The sequence below is a fragment of the Neolamprologus multifasciatus genome, chromosome 9 (assembly GCF_963576455.1).
Source record: "Neolamprologus multifasciatus chromosome 9, fNeoMul1.2, whole genome shotgun sequence".
In the NCBI taxonomy this organism is placed as follows: domain Eukaryota; kingdom Metazoa; phylum Chordata; class Actinopteri; order Cichliformes; family Cichlidae; genus Neolamprologus; species Neolamprologus multifasciatus.
Window position 1 is genome coordinate 22,393,690 of NC_140447.1, and position 20,530 is coordinate 22,414,219.

The 20,530-nt window shown below is 41.4% G+C and overlaps 3 protein-coding genes across 9 annotated transcripts in view; all 3 read left to right on the forward strand.

Moving 5' to 3' along the window:
* slc4a2b (solute carrier family 4 member 2b) overlaps positions 1-12,200 on the forward strand; it is a 47,301-nt gene extending 35,101 nt beyond the window's left edge. For 2 of the 7 annotated variants that reach the window (XM_085172584.1, XM_085172590.1), the window contains 18 exons: positions 445-581; positions 1,443-1,514; positions 2,532-2,712; positions 2,812-2,947; positions 3,831-4,104; positions 4,185-4,293; positions 4,751-4,935; positions 5,158-5,374; positions 5,466-5,672; positions 5,787-5,935; positions 6,042-6,236; positions 6,638-6,865; positions 6,971-7,060; positions 7,170-7,336; positions 8,956-9,209; positions 9,295-9,464; positions 9,827-10,000; positions 10,287-12,200. In XM_085172584.1, the coding sequence (XP_085028710.1) occupies positions 445-581; positions 1,443-1,514; positions 2,532-2,712; positions 2,812-2,947; positions 3,831-4,104; positions 4,185-4,293; positions 4,751-4,935; positions 5,158-5,374; positions 5,466-5,672; positions 5,787-5,935; positions 6,042-6,236; positions 6,638-6,865; positions 6,971-7,060; positions 7,170-7,336; positions 8,956-9,209; positions 9,295-9,464; positions 9,827-10,000; positions 10,287-10,367 (3,026 nt within the window). In that variant the 3' untranslated portion in view covers positions 10,368-12,200. The remainder of the gene's footprint in view (positions 1-444; positions 582-1,442; positions 1,515-2,531; positions 2,713-2,811; positions 2,948-3,830; positions 4,105-4,184; positions 4,294-4,750; positions 4,936-5,157; positions 5,375-5,465; positions 5,673-5,786; positions 5,936-6,041; positions 6,237-6,637; positions 6,866-6,970; positions 7,061-7,169; positions 7,337-8,955; positions 9,210-9,294; positions 9,465-9,826; positions 10,001-10,286) is intronic. The other 5 variants (XM_085172585.1, XM_085172586.1, XM_085172587.1 and 2 more) reach the window with 5 other exon arrangements.
* Positions 12,201-15,987: 3,787 nt separating this feature from the next.
* On the forward strand, positions 15,988-17,240 carry LOC146511566 (uncharacterized). Its single transcript, XM_085172594.1, has 4 exons — positions 15,988-16,223; positions 16,410-16,514; positions 16,615-16,716; positions 16,842-17,240. Exons 1-4 carry the CDS (start codon positions 16,026-16,028, stop codon positions 16,929-16,931), a joined length of 495 nt encoding a protein of 164 aa, XP_085028720.1. The 5' UTR covers positions 15,988-16,025; the 3' UTR covers positions 16,932-17,240.
* Positions 17,241-18,325: 1,085 nt separating this feature from the next.
* On the forward strand, positions 18,326-20,402 carry LOC146511567 (uncharacterized). Its single transcript, XM_085172595.1, has 4 exons — positions 18,326-18,572; positions 19,597-19,707; positions 19,791-19,892; positions 20,107-20,402. Exons 1-4 carry the CDS (start codon positions 18,381-18,383, stop codon positions 20,191-20,193), a joined length of 492 nt encoding a protein of 163 aa, XP_085028721.1. The 5' UTR covers positions 18,326-18,380; the 3' UTR covers positions 20,194-20,402.
* The last annotated feature ends 128 nt before the right edge of the window (positions 20,403-20,530 follow it).

Sequence of the window (20,530 nt, forward strand, 5' to 3'; positions counted from 1 at the left end):
AAATAGTGTTTTAGTGTTAAAACCTAAGTAATTGGATGTCTGTTGCATATTTCTTGTTGAAGAGCAGGCCTGTTCATTTTCTCAAGTTTATTTGTCAGTGCGAAGCTGTCATCTCTTCGGTTTCTGAATTCAACTTGAATGAATCAGCGGATCTGTTGATCTTTGAACTTCCAACACCTGACAGAACCATTTATGTCTCTGTCATCACGTTTCTTTCTCCTCATCCTTTCAGTGTCTGGTGTGTTGCCAGCATGAGTAACTCTACTCCCTTAGATACAAAGCGAAGAGGCCTGTGATTAAATGGGCTGAGATTTAAAAGGGTGGAAGGTCAATGTGTGCCATCTCTGGGCTAAAGAAACAAAATGTGCCATACAAACGAAAGACCTGATGCTGTTGCGTTGCATGGAGCTACAGTTTGCTGCATGTTTATTTCCGTTACTCCAGGTCATCGCTTTGAAGATGTTCCTGGCATGCGCCGACACCTGGTCCGGAAGAGCATCAAAAACCAAGTGGTGCACATCGGCAAGGACCACAAGGAGCCGACCACTCGCAGTCGCAAACAGGATCGCACCCCCCATGAGGTGAGACAACACCTCACACGCTGACGTTGCACAGGTGTCTTAAATTGATGTTGTTAGTAAGCACTGCACTGCATTTTAAGAAACTGCATAAAAATCGTATTATAGCACATTTATAATCTACTGGGCTGAATTAAGAATAAGGTCTTAAACTAGCTTGTGTGTGGTAGTCTGAATGACCCTAATTGAGATAAAGATGTCGAGATAAAACTGAGGAAAGTCAGTTTGAATTGGAAGCTGTCATCACCTCAGTGAAAGATTAAGAGTTTCTTTGATTTTTCAAATGATTTCTTTACCTCAGGGATCTTTGGAAGAGATGAGTTTAAAGACGAGTGGCTTTTAAAAGTGAAAATCTTCCACTTTTGTAGTGGAAGTAAACAAACACGTTTGTGTGGTCAGAAAGTAAATAGCAGGGCTTTTAAACCCAGTCGTAATTGGTTGGCTCTGTTTTCTACTTCAGATTTCAAATCCTTCAAAGTCCAGGAAATGTTTTCTCTTCTTTCACTCTCAAATTTAGCAGTGGCTCGACTCTTTTGCCGATGGGCTGGGGAGAGAAGGAGACAATTAAAAATGAATGAGTTCGTTCTTTCCTTTCACACACGGAAAGGAAAAAAGAGGGGAGCTTGGGTAACCAGACACTGGGAGCTCCTGAGAAAGGGGGAGCTATGTTTTATTAACACGCACACACAGATTCCCATACGCAGCTCCGAGCCCCCAGCAGCCCCAGTAAACAACAGGTCCCTGTCAGGTGTGTGTCATGAGGAAGAACTACTTGTGTGGGGATGTGTGTGAAAGTCAAGGTCCCGTCCTTTGTGGCTCTGTCGGTCGGGTCAGCGTTTGAGTCGTTTCCTGCACCGTTTCCAGCCGGTGTTTCTGTACCGCTCTGCCTCGTGGACAGAAGGCATCCACAGATGCGGACAGATGGCTCGTCAGAAGGTGAGGCTGGATGGCCGGCAAGAGTCAGGTTTGATCCTGTGTGAGCGTGACTTCACAGGCATGCTGCAGGGAACAAGAGAATATTTTGCAGCTTGGTTTTTATTTATTTATTTTTTGGACATCATTATTCGGAGGACTTTAACTGACCCTGCATGGCGTGATTAATCTCTCCCTAACAGATCCTGGCAGCTGGGAGACTGCTGCTGCTGATGCACAGCAGTCTTTGTAGTTGCTTGTTTTTAAAGTGCAGCTGGATGTGTAAATTGTTTCCCACTTTAATGTAGTTGTAAACACATTTTAAGCATGCTTGAAGTGGTTATTAACATGTAGTTGTAGTTGCTGCTTTTAAGCTATATTTTGGCATCGAAAGAAGCTTTTTGACAAATGTAGTTGTAAAAAGCGCATCCAGCTACATCACATTTTGTCGGAAACTACAAATTTGTACAGTTATAAAAACTGCTTTTGGATGCTCAAGGGGAAGAAAGTTAAGGCTGTACAGATTCTCCTCTTAAAACTTAGAAGATTAAGGATTAACAACACTTATCTTTGTGTGCTGAGTATGTTTTTTAGATAGCTCACTTCTGGAAAGCATGACATGAATCACTAAATTTTCCCCTCCTCATTTCTTAAGTTTTGAGCAGATATGTGAACGTATGAGTCGAGGCAGGAGGAATCAGAAATGTTAGCGCCAACATTTGTTAGGTTCTCCTGCTGTCATTTGTGTATTCTAGCTTTATCCTGTGCCTCTTTTAATACGCTAAAGTGAATGATGGGTTTCTTCATCCATCACCATAGCTCCTTTCTCCTTCAGGTGTGGAGACATCCTCAAGCGTGGCATTTGAGATTGAAGGCAGGTCACAAGCTGAAGGATCAAGGGCAGATGAAATGAGGCACAAAACAGAAATGAGAAAAGTTGGACAAACTGACCAGTCAGAGTGCTTTACTCACTGTTTCTGTGTGTTTGGCACGAATGTGCATGTGATGACGTGTGGACCGTATGCATGTAAATCACCTCAGGTGTTTGTGGAGCTGAACGAGCTGACGATGGACAAGAACCAGGAGCTGCAGTGGAAGGAGACGGCCCGTTGGATCAAGTTTGAGGAAGATGTTGAAGAGGAGACGGACCGCTGGGGGAAGCCTCACGTCGCTTCGCTGTCTTTCCGCAGTTTGCTGGAACTCAGAAGGACCATCTCCCACGGTAAAGAGAGAGACTGAGTGCGTTTGTGTAAGCTGTATGCCTGAAAGTCTCCCGTCTGGTTCATAGACGACTGAGCTCAGCGTGCTTGTGTATTTGCAGGTGCGGTGCTGCTGGACCTGGACCAGAAGACCCTGCCTGGCATCGCCCACCAGGTGGTGGAACAGATGATTATTTCTGACCAGATCAAAGCTGAGGACCGGGCCAACGTCCTCAGAGCCCTGCTGCTCAAACACAGGTGATTGGCAGTGCCTCAGTGGTACAAATAAGCTAGCAGAGATTTCATCTTACAGAGGCATTCAGGGCCATTTGAGGTGAACCTGTTCTTGTTAATCCATCCATCCATCCATTCGCTTCCGCTTATCCTTTTCAGGGTCGCGGGGGGCGCTGGAGCCTATCCCAGCTGTTATAGGGCGAGAGGCGGGGTACACCCTGGACAGGTCGCCAGTCTGTCGCAGGGCCAACACACAGAGACAGACAACCATTCGCACTCACATTCACTCGCACATTCACACCTAGTGGTAATTTAGATTATCCAATTAACCTATCCCCACAAGCTGCATGTCTTTGGATGGTGGGAGGAAGCCGGAGTACCCGGAGGGAACCCACACAAACACGGGGAGAACATGCAGACTCCACACAGAAAGACCCCGGCCTGATGTTGGAATTGAACTCAGGACCTTCTTGCTGTGCGGCAACAGCGCTAACCACCGTGCCACCGTGCTGTTCTTGTTAATGATCTGAAAAAATGTGGCACATGCTGTGCACTGCAATGGCGATGATGTCTCAAGGTAGTTAAATAATAAATTGCAAGGTGTGCAAAATGGAGACCGGGTATATGTATGTGCACAAACTAGCTTCAGCTTTTCATGGATTATTCTGCTGCTGTTGGGTATTTCTTTTGAAGTGAAGTATCCTGAACATTTAACTTATTTTTGCAAAAACTAGTGGAGTGAAAAAAAAATGGAGGTGTGAGATGACATCAAATGAGATGACATCAACTTTAAAGTTCCTGAAGGAGTCATAAAAAAACCTTGTGATAATCAGCAATGTTTGCTTTAAGAATGGAAGCTGGTTAAACTGTTTTCTTTTCCTCGCCGCTACACACTTCCTGCTATTAGATGGCTTCATGCTTGGTCACTACCTCTCCTCCTCCTGTTCAACCTCTCTCTCCCCACCTCTGCCTCCCCTAGTCACCCGAGCGATGAGAAGGAGCACAGTAGCCATTTCCCCAGGAACATCTCTGCAGCCAGCCTCGGCAGTCTGATAGCGCATCACCACAGTGTCAACCACACCAACCAGACCGAGCCGTCAGTGACCGACCCCCTCATGGGCACAGTTCGCGTTACGGGGGACACAGACACGCACATCGACATGGAGAAGAATGAAGTGCAGGTAAGTCCGAGTCTGCAGAGTTTGCAGAATATCACAGGGATCTTTGTCGTCCTTATTTATACTTCTTGTGTTGTTTCCAGCAGAGAGAGCTGAGCATCGGACCTGGCATGCATCGGTCCAAGTCCAAACATGAACTGAAGCTGCTGGAGAAGATTCCTGAAAATGCCGAGGCTACAGTGGTCCTCGTGGGTAAGTTACTCATCTGTCCATGAACTTCTCTTACAGCATCAGCAGTTGTGGCACACAGGTACATCTTAGGCCCCTGAAGGTTCTCATCTATATCACATAATATGACATCACATTGCCTAGCAACCATCAATCAACAGGCTAAGATTACCCATTTATAGGTTTTTATGCACCTACAACACTTTTATAAAAGCATGGTATAAATTTAATATCATGATTGTAACATCTAATTTATACCCAGAAAAACTTGAATTATATATGACATCATCATGTTCCCCAGCAACCACCTAGCAACAGACTAAAATCACAGGCCAGGTAATGCTGTACCACTAGGTTTTTTTTTTTTTTTTTTTAATATAACTACAGTTAGTCTAAAAACCGGTTACTACTTACAAAACTTCGCCTTTGGTTGCATGTAGCGCTTTCTGCACACTGACCATCGTGTTCTGTGGTTTCCCAGGCAGCGTGGACTTCCTGGAGCAGCCCACCATGGCGTTTGTGAGGCTGCAGGAAGCGGTGGAGCTGGAGTCTGTCCTGGAAGTGCCAGTGCCGGTCAGATTTCTCTTTGTTTTGCTGGGACCCGCCACTACAAGCATGGACTACCACCAGATAGGACGCTCCATCTCCACCCTCATGTCTGATAAGGTGAGTGGTGGTGCTGATTTAGACAAGGGGTGTCAAAAATAAGCCCCTGGAGCCAGGATCGGCCCAACAAAGGCTCTAATCCGGACCACTGGTCAACTTTGAAAAATGTGAAGGAGGACATAGAAGAATTTTACATTTATATGAAATAAAATAACACCTGTAGGTTTCAGTTGGCACCAATGATGTTGGGTAAATTGGTTTATTTCTGCCATCATCTTTCAGCAATTCCACGAGGCGGCCTACCTGGCAGATGACAGGCAGGACCTGCTGAACGCCATCAACAGCTTCTTGGACTGTAGCATCGTGCTGCCACCTTCAGAGGTGGGAGGTGATGAGCTGCTGCGCTCTGTCGCCCGCTTTCAGAGGGAGATGCTGCGGAAGAGGGAGGAACTCGAGGTCAAACTAATGGCCAAAGAGCCTAAAAGCCTTCAAGAAAAAGGTAAGTGTTTCCGTTTCAATTAGGGATTTCACTTGATTTGATTTTAGGTGCCTTCTCATGGGTTTTAACGTAAAGCTCTGTCGTCACTCAGAGGCACTCCTCAAACCCTCGAAAAAGTCAGACGACCCCTTAGAGCGTACTGGACGGCCTTTTGGTGGGCTGATACGAGACGTGCAGCGGCGTTACCCAAAGTATGTCAGCGACTTCAAGGATGCCCTGAACAGCCAGTGCATGGCCGCAGTTATCTTCATCTACTTCGCTGCCCTCTCTCCAGCCATAACGTTTGGAGGCCTGCTGGGTGAGTCTGTGTGAGGGAATTGAGAGTGTATTCACACCTCATATCGCAAATCCTCTCCGTGTTTTGGTAATAGTGGCCTCTTGATTAACCTTTTAACCCCGGGTCTGCCTCCAGGTGAGAAGACAAACGGCCTCATCGGTGTCTCTGAGCTGATTGTGTCAACATCAGTGCAGGGGGTGGTCTTCTGTCTGCTCGGGGCTCAGCCACTGCTGGTTGTGGGCTTCTCTGGACCTCTGCTGGTCTTTGAAGAAGCCTTTTACAGTGTAAGTTGCATAAAAAAACATATGAAGTTAATTTCAAAAATGTTAAAAATGCTGGTGACTTACCAAATAGGCAAAAAAAATGTGCTTAATGTCTCTGTGCTCACAGTTCTGCACATCAAGCGAAATAGAGTACCTGACGGGTCGCGTCTGGATCGGCTTTTGGCTCATCATCATCGTGGTCACCATGGTGGCCTTCGAAGGCAGCTTCCTGGTGCGCTTCGTCTCCCGCTTCACCCAGGAAATCTTCTCCTTCCTCATCTCCCTCATCTTCATCTGCGAGACCTTCATCAAGCTTGTCAGGGTACACCTGAGACGTGAAAAGCTCCTGATTAGAAAAAGTTTTTGTTGGCACGCTGTGCGTTTGCGCCGCTGACGCTAAGCAGAGCAGACTAATCTCTGGACAGGGTTCAGAAGTCGGGGTCGAAATGAGAGTGTTTTTCTAACAAGCACACCTGAAATCTTTTCTGATTGATGGAGCCTGAATCCTAAATGGATTTAGAGTTTTAATTATGGTCCAGACTTATGATTTTTGGAAGATCTGCTATTTTTAGAGTTTTATGGCACAGACTTAAAAGGCATTTTGCTACGAGCTAATCTCATTTCAAAGAAAGAGTGGTTGCGATACCTGTTAATCCGTCTATGAAAAGTAATCACAGTGTGTTTGCGTGAGCACCTTTTTATAATATGAAACTCTGTGTGCAGATTTTCAATGAGCACCCGCTGAAACGCTGTTCCCTCAACAACGGCACCGATGCAGACGCCTTGGCGGAAAACATCACCCTCATGATGAAAAACAGCAGCCAGCCAGCGACTGTGAAGGTCAGCGGGGAACCGAACACGGCGCTGCTCTCTTTGGTTCTCATGGCGGGGACGTTTTTTATCGCTTTCTACCTGCGCAAATTCAAGAACAGCGCTTTTTTCCCTGGAAGGGTGAGGAGCTGAAATCTGTAATTGAGATCTGCAGCAAATATTTGATCTTGTTTGATGTGACACATTTAGCAGTCTTCTTTAAACCGTGCTGTCTGTGGTGTTTAGATACGCAGGATTATTGGAGACTTTGGGGTACCGATCGCCATTCTCATCATGGTTCTGGTGGATTACTCACTGGAAGACACATACACACAGGTGAGACTCAGTGGACTGTGCAGTGTGTTTATTATGTAAAATATTGGAAAAATAAGGAACCTCCTTATCTCAGAGGTTGATGGGAGTTTGTCTTGTGTCTTCCTTACAGAAACTGAGTGTCCCCAGTGGATTTTCAGTGACGAATCCCGACAAGCGCGGCTGGTTCATCAGTCCGCTTGGATCAAATGGGGAATTCCCTATCTGGATGATGTTTGCCTGCTGCTTGCCCGCTCTGCTGGTTTTCATCCTTATCTTCATGGAGACTCAGATCACCACGTGAGTTTTGCTGGAGGCGCATCACACAGGCAGATGTTTGAAGAGTGGTGTACATTTATACGCTGCTCAAAAACTCCTTAAGGAACACTTTATTTTTTTCCCCTGTGTACACTATCAAGTCAAAATCCTGGGATATTGATCTGGTCAGTGTAGTAGCAGAGGAGGTTGTTAATCAGTTTCAGCTGCTTTGATGTTAATGAAATTAACAACACGCACATTAGAGGTGCAACAACAGAGCGAGGGACAGACCCCAAACCAGGAATGGTTTTACAGGTGGAGGGCACTGACAGTTTTTCCCTCAACTTTTTTTTTTGGATTTTTTTTCAATAGTTTTGTATGAACGTCATTCAGTAATCAAATAAATAAAATCTGTTACGTTTTTAAAACTACAAAACTATCAGATTCATATCCGAATGTGGGGTCAAACAAGTTTAGTAGAGAACTATTTGTAACTTTTTACTAAGAAAGAAATAAATGCACCTGGTCATTATTTATTTCCTAACTGATATTTCTAAACAGCCAGATCATTTTTAAATTAAACACAGCTGTACAGAGTAGACTGCACATTAAATAATCTCCTTCCAAAAACAGAGAAACACCCTGTAACTGAAAGAAGGCAGATAATGTAACAGATGAAACACGGGGAAAATGTCACTCAGCTTTTTTTTATGCAGGATATTAAAGTATAAATATATTTATTTCAGTTTAACACTTTATACAATGGCCTGCGGGGGCAGTATTCTTTTATTTTTTTCCATTATTTTCTACATTTTTACCATAACTGAAATGGTAAACTACAGCAACAAAACATCAGCCGAGTTCTTTAGTGACCAATATTTTATTGAATCAGGAGATTCTCTGGAAGTTTTGTGTATTTTAGTCGTGATGTACAGTACCGTGCACAAGTTTAAACTTTTAACCACTGCTCATTTATTTGTTTTTCTTCCAAGGAGCCAGAATTTCTTATCATTTATTCATCTTGACCAAGATTTCTGGACGAGTTTTATTGGACATTGGCTGCTTTTACCACTCATGTCCAGTCCACTCCATGTACCTGACCATTTTCAGAGGAATATTTTGTTTGTTTGTTTAAATTGCTCAGCACTGACCTCATGAGTCATTCAAGCATAAAATAAACTCCTTACTCAAGGGATGAACTACTGTTGTGTCTACACATAACCAACAATTTAGCAAAGAGCCAGTTTGAAATGATATCTTTAGGGATTTTGTTACTAGCAGCCTGTCACAAAAACACACAATTAGTTCTGATTCCTTTAGTTGAATCTATGAAACTAACAGGGTCGTTTGCAAAAAACTATTAGTCAAATTGACACGGTATGCAGTGTGTCCTTAAAAAAGTTGAGGACAAAAGGAGTAAGTTTGCCCAGAGCGAAGAATAAAGGTGGTCGTAGCAAAGATTGAATTTTCCAGCTATTTCACAGTTTCAACCCATCAGACGTTTAAGCTATTTTCTAAATGATGTGTTTAGAGTTTTAGCTTCTGTAACGCATCAAAATGCACATAAACAAGCACACACACAAAAAAAATGCCGTACCTCATCATATGTGATTAATCTGAAATATGTTTCTTGCGTTTGGCTCGGTCCCGGCTTCCTGCAGGCTGATAGTTAGTAAAAAGGAGCGCATGCTTGTCAAAGGTTCTGGTTTCCATCTGGACCTGCTTCTGATCGTGGTGCTGGGCGGCACCTCAGCTCTGTTCGGCCTGCCTTGGATGGCCGCTGCGACCGTTCGCTCGGTGACGCACGTCAACGCCCTCACCGTCATGAGTAAGGCCGTCGCTCCCGGAGATAAACCTCGCATCCAGGAGGTGAAGGAGCAGCGGGTCACCGGGCTTCTGGTTGCAATCTTAGTTGGTGAGTTCCAGACTTATCATCTTTTCTTTCCTCCCGTGGCTCTGTCCTGTGTGAACTTTCACCCTTTAACGCTCTCCTCCGTTAGGCCTGTCGATCGTGATCGGCGACCTGCTGTGTCAGATCCCCCTCGCCGTGCTCTTCGGGATCTTCCTCTACATGGGAGTGATGTCGCTCAACGGTATCCAGCTAACGGAGCGGATGATGCTTTTGCTCATGCCACCAAAGTATCACCCTGACCACACCTATGTACGCAAGGTGAGAGGAACATGAAAACACACATTTACAGCCAAAGTAAAGGACCAGAAGAGACGTGAGGATGGAGATGCTCTGCTGTAGCAGCAACAAACAGAAAAAGAAGTTTCAGGATTTTTGAGGTCTGTCACAAAAAAAAGGGTTAAAAGATGTTTTGCATACTTAAAAACGCCTGAGTTCCCTCAGAGCGGTTTCCAGCTAGGGGAGACTTTATCTATGTTAACCCACACAACCTCTAAACGTTTATTTAAACCCCTAAAATAGTTTGCAAAGGTTATACGTATCTACATTTGGGAATTTTTTGAGCGCTCTCTGCAGAAACTGTTGTCCTTGTCAGATATGTGAGCGACCTCTCTACCCTTTAGGTCCGCACGCTGCGCATGCATCTCTTCACCTGCATCCAGCTGGTGTGTTTGGTGGTGCTGTGGGCCATTATGTCAACGGCAGCGTCTCTGGCTTTCCCCTTTGTCCTCATCCTCACCGTCCCCGTCAAGATGTTTGTGCTGCGACGAGTCTTCACTGTCAGAGAGATGGCATGCGTAAGTTAACCACAGGGGGGCGCAGTGCCCTGCTTTACGCTGACACACACTGTAGAGGTAAAAAGGGAAACATAATTTAAATGTTATGATTAGAACTGATTGATAATATCGCTAACATTTATGGCTCTGATGTTGATCCACAGAGAGATGGGTAGCACAAAACATCAGCTCAAAATTTGACTAATTTTTAAAAAATAAAACAAAATTGCGATTAAAATAGTCGTTTAAATGAGTCACAACTGTTTCGGAGTTAGTTCAGGTTACTGACTTGTTGTCCTTCTTTTAGCTGGATGCTGACGACGCAGAGCCAAAGTTTGACGAGCGTGATTGTCACGACGAGTACTCGGAGATGCAAATGCCGGTGTGATCCACAGCGAGCCCTCGCATCGTCAAATCGCACCAAAAATCTGTCAGTTATCACCAGTTAGAGTTCTGGGACGGCGTCCTTCAAGCGATGTCCCTCATCATCATCATCAAGACATTGAAATGCAGTATGTCAAAGGTTGCTTTGGCTTTTAACTTTTCACTATTTAAGAAGCTTTTCTGCTGCTTTAATAACAGTTTGTGTCTCAAATAATGGAAAAGCAGCTGGAAACTCTTTGCTTAGTTTATTTGTTTTTATTTTAAACATTTCAGGGGACAAGAGATACTGAATCAAATGACTTTATCTCGAGCTCGGAGTTAAACATGTTAACAGTAGATAGATGTGTACGATTGATTGATTTTTAGCCCTGAAAGTTGCTCTGATTCACATTGAATATGTGGAAGATATACGGGATACATTCCTTTATGCTTTGAGTTATTGCTATTCATTCTTTTCTTCACATTTTAAGATCACCAAGCGCCTTACGAAGGAAATATAAAGGTATTAAGATTTTTTTTTCTTTATTTTGTCTTATTTTAGACAGCTGATCACTTTACCCGAAAGCTTGTAGCACTTTTAACATAACAAAATCTGAACAATGACTGTATTTTATCTAATCAGTGTTGCTTTAGTTTGCTTCTTAAATGATCTGTGAGTGATTTTTAGCCTACTTTAACTATTTGTTGTTTTTGTGCAGAAAATGCAGCATTTTAAATGTTTATATTTCACCTGTGGTGAGTGAAGATCACCAGCAGGGGGAAATCTTGTGGGACTGTTATGACGTTCCATAAGAAAAAAGAAAACTGTACAAAAAATGCAATTTCTCTCTAAACTAATGCCATCATATCACATTTCTCATCGTGAAAACACTTTTTTAAAAATGGAAAATGACACTGTGGCTTATTAAGTGTACTTTAAAATGTCTCCACTCACACACATATATCTATATACACACACCCGTACACGTGTAGGGCACTAATGTAGTTTGTTCTGAGGTCTCATTTCTCGTGTGGTCGGTTAACGGTGGTTTCTTTGTGCCAAATGTCTCGTGTAAATAGTTTTGTGGTCAGAAAAATAAGCTGCACTTCAGTCACGTTAGATCTCCTCTAACTTGAAGGATTTTCAGCCTAATTTTAAATATTTTCACAGCAGGACATTCCTCGTTTTTAATATGTCACTCGCGATTGTGTCAGCCTGGTCGACAAAATTTCCAAACAACCTGTTTAGACAATCTCATGGATTGGTTAAAGCTTTGACTGTGTCAAATAGTTTAAATATTCAGCCCCTGTTACTCTCACCTACATGTTTCAAGCACTACTTTTTCTCTCCAGGCGGGCTAGTTTCACTGTTGCTGTGATCTTGTTGCCTTTTTCATGTCACAGTCTCACAAAATCTGAAGTGCCTGTGGGACCATGAAGTGATCGGTGTCTCCTGTGTTTTATCCTCCTAAGGATGGCACACGTTACAGTAGTTTGCACATTTGAGACATGCATAAATCAAAAATCTCTGTTATTTATCTGTGGAGTAATTGCTGCTTTAGAAGCCTTAATTGGGTTATGTCACACAATATTTTTTTCTTCTGTACACACACGTTCAGCTGCAGCACGCCCACGGCAGTGAAGGCGATATTTATGAGAGGTTGAATTTGAGTGTCAGTTTTGTGTCTGCTTTTTGTGCCTGTGATTGGAGTGAAGGCAGTCTGTGTATGTCAAAGTATGCTGATGATTAAAAGTATGTGGATTCATTTCAAAGCAATAAAGTCTTGAGGCTATTGCTGATGTTCCCGTGTACAATAATGGTTCAAATATTGATGATGAATAAAAGTTCTTTTCTATTGTTTGTGTCTGTTTGGCTGTCTTTATGTAAAACACCTTGGAGGAAGGAGAAAAGGTAGATGCACAGAAGACATATTTAGTCCCAACTGCACATACAAGGAACTGGGCTCTGATTGTCACCTATCACGTCTTGGTGCTGCTCTGCTTTCCACTGCTTTTCCACTGAAAGGTAGACGAAGTCCCAGAGCAGCCATACCACCAAACAGAAATTATGCAGGTGGAAGCAATCTTCCCTTAATGATGTGGTATTTGACTAAACAAGTTGTAAAATTAACATCCAAGAGTTTTTAAAATAGCAAAAAAAGAGAGTTTGGCAGCACAAATATGATGGTTTCAATGAATGTGCAAACAAACATCAAGACTGAGTCTGCAAGAACACAATCTGACTCACATATTGGTCTATGATATCCTGTGAAGTATGAAGAAAGCATGAGTGTGCGCATGCATTCAATTTACTATTACATGGACGGTATATTCAAGAGTGTGGACAGGTGCACGGGTCTCACTCCTAATGCTGGCCACATATTAAAAGTGAGGGACCAGCAATGTGTGTGAGCAGAGGGCTCAAGAAACATTCTTATTCTCAGCTGTAAAACCTGGAACCTGAAGGGAAGCCAGTGAGCAAAAAGTGTGAAGTGATATGAAAGTATTCCTGAAGCTTTAGTTTCAGTTTTAGTTAAAGGTCACAGCAAGTGCAGGTTTTTTATGTGCTGGTAGTGCAGCGATAGCAAAACTGAAGAGGTGGTTGGATCATATTTATTTATTTATTGAAGCTGCGATTCCAAAAATCTGGAAAACCATGGCACTGGAAATTGCCATCATGATTTCACTCTGTGGCCTTTTCTGGTTCTTATTCTGATTTAATAAGATTGCATGCTTTAGCTCAGGGGTGTCAAACTCCAGGCCTTAAAGGCCGATGTCCTGCAGGTTTTAGATGTGTCCTTGATCTAACACAGCTGATTTAAATGCCAAATGACCTCCTCAACATGTCCTGAAGTTCTCCAGAGGCCTGGTAATGAACTAATCATGTGATTCAGGTGTGTAGACCCAGGGTGAGATCTGACGTGTTCCTGTGTTTTAAAGGGACTTTTTATAATTACACAGAGAAATTAACTAAAACTTTAACCACCATGGGGCAACAATTTATCAGTTGAGTGATCCCCGTTTAACTTGGTCATCTTTTCTTTTTAGCCTAAAAATGTGTTGAAAGCTTACACAGGCCTACTGCATCATCTAGTGGTACAAATGGAAATTGCATGAAATCGCAGCCCAGGCCTCATTTAACTTTAATTGGGTTCTTTACAATATAATGCAGAAATCTGTTGAAATTTCACCAGACTTTAAGCTCTCAAAACTATGGTGAACCTATTAACTAGTAAAATTCCTTTATATGGTCCCTGAGTCATACAAAACAGCTGTGGCTGCCATGAGACAAATATCTGTTTTTGAATTTGCATCAATTCACATCTTTGCATATGGAGGTTTTGCAGGCATGTGACCCCTAACCATGTGACATTAACCTATTTGCCATTTTGGATGTGTTACAATCATGGTGACAATGTCAGGCCTAAGTCACATAGGCCTAACGACCAGTCTGCACTATGGTCTAAATGTCTAACCTCCGATTGGTCGGTAAAAATTTCCTTGCAGTTTAATGCGATCGGCCATTGTTTCAATGGAAGATGATGACTTGTCTATGCTGAAGAAATGTTGAAGAATAATTATTATGCACATAGGTGTTTTAACATGAAAACACAGTGGATAGTTACAACAACATATGGTTAGAAAGGCTGGGACTGAATACCTGTTCACTGGGTTAAAGAGGTAGAAGAATCAGGCTTTGACACAGACAGCATCTCTTCTGTCTTCACTCATGAGCTCAGCGGCTACCAAAGACAAGCAGCTAGAATGAGGAGTGAAATGGTGCAATGATGATAATATGGAGCAGAATCTGCAGGGAAAGTTTCCAGGTTTGAATCTGGCCGTCTTCGAGCAGTTTATCAGCGAGCAGGATATTTTTACACATTTAGTATTTTAAAATGTTATACTCCGCTTTTTATTTGTATGGTTCTTAAAGTATCTGTTTTCAATTAATTTCAGTTCCTGACTTGATCTGAAATTTTAATAGACAGGGACTGAAGATGAGCTTTGTTTTTTTTTTTATCTATTATGTGAGGAAATTAAAACACTCATTTCCACAGACTGTATATATAAAGGATGGATGTATGCTGCTGGTCTGAAATTGTTATCTAATGCAAAAGTACCTAAAACCAACATTCTTTTTAATTGCAACTGGAGGGTGACTGCTATTGCACCATAAAGGCTTTGACTGGTTTTTAAAAATGGCTGTTTGGATCCACTGAGCTCAATCCGGTCGTTAAGTGATGACGTGACGAATCCTACTTCCGGGCCTAAAGTAGTCTGCGTTTAATATGGCTTTTGTGTTGTTAACATGTTTAATGTTTTGTATTTTCTTCTATTTAATCTCAAAAAGCTCCTAAAACAGTCAGTGATCACTGTTGACCTCCCTCGGCTTTTATTACCGCTAATCATTTATTTAAGCTCAGTTTTTAAAACCTTAGGATGTAACTACAGCCCAGCCCATGCAGCAGTATATGAATGACTAACCTCGTATTGTGGATGGATTATCTCACTTGTTCTCCTGGCTGAAGTTTGGTCCTTTTACAGCATCCTGCCATGCGATTACATTTGTTCCGGACCACCGAGAACACTCACGTAACTTTTATCGAGTGGAAAAAAAGTTAGCTTGTTTATATTATGCTAACATAGCTGTGTCGCTAGCGGTCACGTAGCACATCATTATATACCAGCTAGCTAAACTTCAGTAACCCTACAAACGTCACTGCTGTTTAGTTTTCTGTCTTCATTTATGTTGGAAGTGATAACAGAGCTGTACGTTTTAATTTGTTTCCAAAACCCCGCAGTCAGGACATGCTATATTGTATTTAGACAGACGCTAGCGAGCTAACTTCCTGCTAACTTCTAACTCCGTTAAATGTCATAAATTCCGTTTTCATGGATGCCTGGATGTTAAACTCAATTGTTACACCTGGTAGAGCAGAACGCTGATTATTTTATTAAAGATGAAAGACTTTAGACAGTTTTTCAACTCTCAGTAATGCCATAGTGATCGTTTGATATATGGACCTGCAGCAGAGTTTAGGCCAAACATGGCTAGTGACGTCAGACTTAATGACCGGATAGAAACCTTCCCAATGAGTTTGCAACTTCACTCACTTTTTCTAAAATGCTCAGGTCAAAACCTTTGAAAATGGGCAAACAAACCAGTAATATCACAATGGTTAGTTAATCCTTTATATACAGTCGGTGGTCAGTTCAGCTAATATTTACGATTAACATTTAAAATTATGCCAAGAATTATTATATTTGTTTTACATTATTTATAGTACAAAACTATACAGTTGTTAAATAAAATGAGGACCAAGAATTGAACCCTGTGGAGCGCCAATAGATTTCCCTTCAGTAAAATAATGTAAATCAGTTTAGTATGTGTTCTCTTTGTTACTTTATCAATCTAACTTTATTTTGTGATTTTCTACATGAAATTCAGTACTACTTTATTATCAATGTGCTGATAGAAAACTACTTTTTAAATGTCAAAAATCTTTCTGATAAAAGAAAGAAGTTGGGAGGATGCAGACATCTACTGTGGATCAACACTGAGGCATAATCAAAACAGAAACGCCTGTTTTTCTCCCTTGTAAGGGCAGGGTGTTCTTCTGTCTTTGAGTAAACAGTACAGAAGGGGGTGGTCTGTTTCTCTTTTCACATCACCCTCACTCTTATGGCCACAAGGAGAACGATGGCTGCTCTGTTGGTTTGGCTGTTCAGCGTTGGAGCTTTCTTCTTGTCCTCGAATGCACAGGAACTCCCTGAAACGTATAGGAAAGGAGTAGATTTGGCCTTAGCAAAGCTCCACTCTCTCTCTGGAATCCAAGATCATTATGTCTTCTTAAGAAGTGTCTCGAAGTCGGACTATGAGGTACTAAACAGCAAATCCAGTTTTATTGCTCAGTTTTTATCATTTGTTTCGTAAGACCTGGTTATTATTTAATGGTTTATGGTGTATTTGGATTAAAATCATCAGGAAATGTGCTATAAGCAACAAAGAATATGATGCTTTCATGAACTAAAACTCATCTGGGTTGCTTTGCTTCTTTCTTCTCAGATGGGTTTTGATGTAAGCTTCTTCTATCACCACTTCTACCTTAAACCCACTACTTGTGAAAAAGGGACCACTGACTCCTCAGCGTGTGAGCCTAGAAACGACAGAGTAAGTTTTCGGCAAGTTACTCGGCTCAGGACTGTGGAATGTGAGGATAATGGCCTGCCCTAACTTGTCTATGCTGTTTTGCTCTTGTGCATTCATGCAGCCGCTGATGGACTGTGCAGTCTGCTACAAAATGCACAGAGGAGAAATCGAACCAGAGCCCAAACCGTATATTCACTGCCTCCGTAAACCGGCCATCACACAAGTCAGTATCTCCTGCTTTACCTTTTAATACAGTCTCTCCAAAAGTTCTAACTGTGGCCTGTCATAAGTGATGAAACCGCACTGCAGTGATAAACATGTTTATCTTTACTTGGTTATGAATGGCAGGCAATGACAGCAGGCAGACTGGAGCACTGCAATAAGCTGGGATACAGCAGCGGGTCAACAGTTCTTCTGGGATCAACAGGCAAAGAGTGAAAATTTTGTTAGAAAACATGCTGCATTTAGTGTCTTTGCTTCTGAAAATATCTAAAAAACTACAATCAGACAGGTAAATTCTTGTCAGTCTGCACTTAACCTTTCTGTAGTTTGGTAGATGTACATATGATGTTTGCATCTTGTCTTTTGAAATGTTATTAAACTATTATTATATATTTTATTATTCACTCTGAGAGGCATTTATTATGTGAAGAACATATTTTATTCAAATGCAACCTTCCTAGCTCCCTTGCTAAGTAAATGTATGCATTCTTTTTATATTCTAATAAACTTTGAATCCAAACCTTTTATCTGCTTTACTTCTGCCTAATTATTTTTTAACCCTCTGAAAATGGGGAGACTGTGTATAAAAATGGCTCTAATTCATAAACAGGTAATATAAAACTTTTATTAGAGCCTCTGAATTAAAGCTAGAAGTCTGTTCTTTGATCACATCTTACTTTTTTTATTTTTCACTGTGGTGGTAACAACAGGCAAAACTATAAATATAAATAAATACATAAATAAATTATTCTATGTCAGAACATGTGAGTGACGATTATTTCACTTTTTTCCACTCTATTGATCTGATGACATGTATTTAATCTTCTGAACATAACTGCAACTAGTCATTATTCTTGATGTTAAAGTTTTGCATTTAAAACAGAAGATATTGGCAAGTTATTAAACCAGAACTTCTCAATCTTTTTAGCCCACGAGCCTTTGAAAGGTCCCTCAGTGGAGCCTCTTGTCACATGGTGTCATTTGTGGTCCAGAAAAGTTACTGGATAAAAGCATCTAATCCCCATAAAATATTTACAAACGTTTGTTACTTCTCTCCTTTACTATATTATTATGAAGCCTCTTTGGGAACTCTGATCTATGAAGTATATAAAACTGGCTCGGCTACAACAGTGTAATACCTGTGCATTTACTTTTTCTTTGATTTAAGTAGAATGAAATGAGTTTTCTTTGCTGTGATAATTTGCTGCAATGTGTGTGACTAACAAATCTTTATGAGTTGTGGTTTCATTGAAATGAAGTAGTTACATAAGCATCCCCAGGTGTTATGTAACCTCATCCCTGCAGAGAATGTTTCTGCTCCTAGAGCATAAAAGCTGAAGATGGTCGTCTTTAAATGTATCATTAGATTGTCAATGAGCTTATCCACAGCTTTAATCCCACTTTAGATCGTATTCTGGATAAGTTAGCTATTGTAAGAACAAATTCCTATTATGACATTGAGCATGTTTTCCAGCTGAAAGTTTTAGTCTGTGGCCTCCTGGGTATTACAGGAAACTGGGGGATATAAACAGTGAGTGCAGCTGGTCTGTTGTTGATAGGTATGTTTAGTTTCACTTGTGATTCCTAAAGCCATAAAAGGACTTGTTTTGAACGCGAGTCTTTATTCTCCAAGCTGCCCTGCTCTCCTCCCAGACTCAGAGAAACATGGCTGCCGGCTTGCTGTTTTTTGTTTGTGCAGTTGCTGTGCTGTACTCCACCAAAGCTCAGGATTCTTACAATGGGCTGCCTGAAATCTACAAGAAAGGAGTGGATCTGGCAATAAAACAGCTCAGCACTCACAATAAGGTCCAAAACCATTATCGCTTTTTGAGAACTGTGGAGAAGTTAGAACAGGAGGTAAGCATCATTTAGATTTGGCTGTCGACTCTTTTGAAAACTCTTGACCAGCATCAGTGTTATCAATGTTTTTGCTTAATGTTCTGTAAAAAAACATCAGTCTATCTGTAATAGGGTGAGATAGCCTTGCTGATTGCACCAACAGTCTTCTAAAGCTCTGCTGAAGAACATAAATGTTTCTAGCTAAAACTTAAAAGACAATATTGAATTATAATGTTAAAAAAGAGAAAAATAACTTTAAATTCTGCTTTCAGCCGCAGTTCTCTGTGGCTCCGGAGAATTCAGGTTCAAACTTGTTTTCCCATCTCTACTGGATTATGTGAACTTTGAAACTTAAAACATTCACAAGCATTTAGATTTATGTGCAGAAAAACAAAACAGTTACAGTCTGCTCAAAAAATTAAAGGAACACTTTGAAAATGCAACAAATCTGAATGGGGAAAAATTCATGTTGGATTTTTAGACTGTTATCAGGGGTATGAGTGGTGTACATGTGGCTGCATGTGCAAGGTAAGACGCAGGGTGCTTTGGGGGGCAAACAGACTAAACAAAGCCAACAAAGATTGTACAGATGTGAGACTGAGAGAGTGAGGCAGATAACTGAACTGCAGCAGATTTTATCCCCGGCTCCCCAGATCTGCTGATGACTTCAGCTGAGTATTGTTGCCAAGAAGACAGTGATGTTTGCTACGTATCTACACACACTCATAATTACGCAAGGGCTCATACAGTAAACATGTATCTGTTTATCTGTTGATGCACGCCAAGGGGCACAGCTGCAGTGGATTTAGTAAGCCTGAAACATACTAAAGCTAAAGTGTTTCCCATTGGCCTTCTTGCTTGTTTACCACTTTCTCAGACTGTTTGTGCAATTTGGCCCTTAATTGTTGCCTTCCTGTACATGACCTCTGCACCACAGTGCTTTGCGTGAGCTGACTACTACAGAAAAATCAGCGATGAAACCTGCTAGGTTTTAGTCCATATTGCAATTGCACCTCATAAAATTTACCTCTGTTTCTTTCAGGATGCATTTCGTGTGAAATACTTGTTCCATCACGTTCACCTGAAACCCACCAAGTGTCCGAGAGGAACAACTGAGACTGACCCTCAGAGATGCCCCTTCAGGAATGATCGAGTGAGCGAATGCTAACATTAAAAAAAAAAAGTCGTTTATTGCCTATCAGAACTAAAGCTCTTTATGTTGTCATTGCTCCACAGCCTCTGATGGATTGTGCAATTTGCTTCAAAGCATTTGAAGACCAGATAAAAGATGAACCCAATCCATATGTTCACTGTATCCAGAAACCGAGACTCACAGAGGTAATTTTACTCATGTGATTAAAAAAATTCTTCTTTTTTTTTTACATTTTATACTTTTTGCTGCATAAACCTTTTTTTTTTTTTTTTTTTGCTGTTGATGACTCAAAAACCTAGATTAGATCTGGATGGTCTGTGGTAGAGACCGGAGCTGTCTGTTTAGTTTTCCGAGTGTGAATAATCGCCAGACATCTTTTTGTGTTCTATCTTGATTCAGGAGATGAAGCAAGCCAGGCTGCAGCACTACAGAGACATGATCTACCACACAGGCTCTCCTACACTTTTGTCTCGTACTGGCGGCTAATAAGATCCTAATTGCAGCACAAATATATCCACAAAACTATAAAGGCAATCTTTAATTACCTTAGTTAAGAGGTTGCATGTATACTCATCTGTAGTGTCACTTTTTTAGTATTCACTTACTCGCTTGTGATAAACACATGAAAGGAGGCTTCTTTCCTTTTGAATTAAATGTATTCCATGTGTTACATGAAATAAAAAGAGTAAAACATCTGTGTGTGTGCAATAAACCACCCCTCCGTTGCATTACCCAACAACAATGCATGACTGTGTTGTTTATATTTGTTAGAAATTCAGATTCTTTACAGGCCAAATTTTATTTTCAAACAAGCAACAAGGAA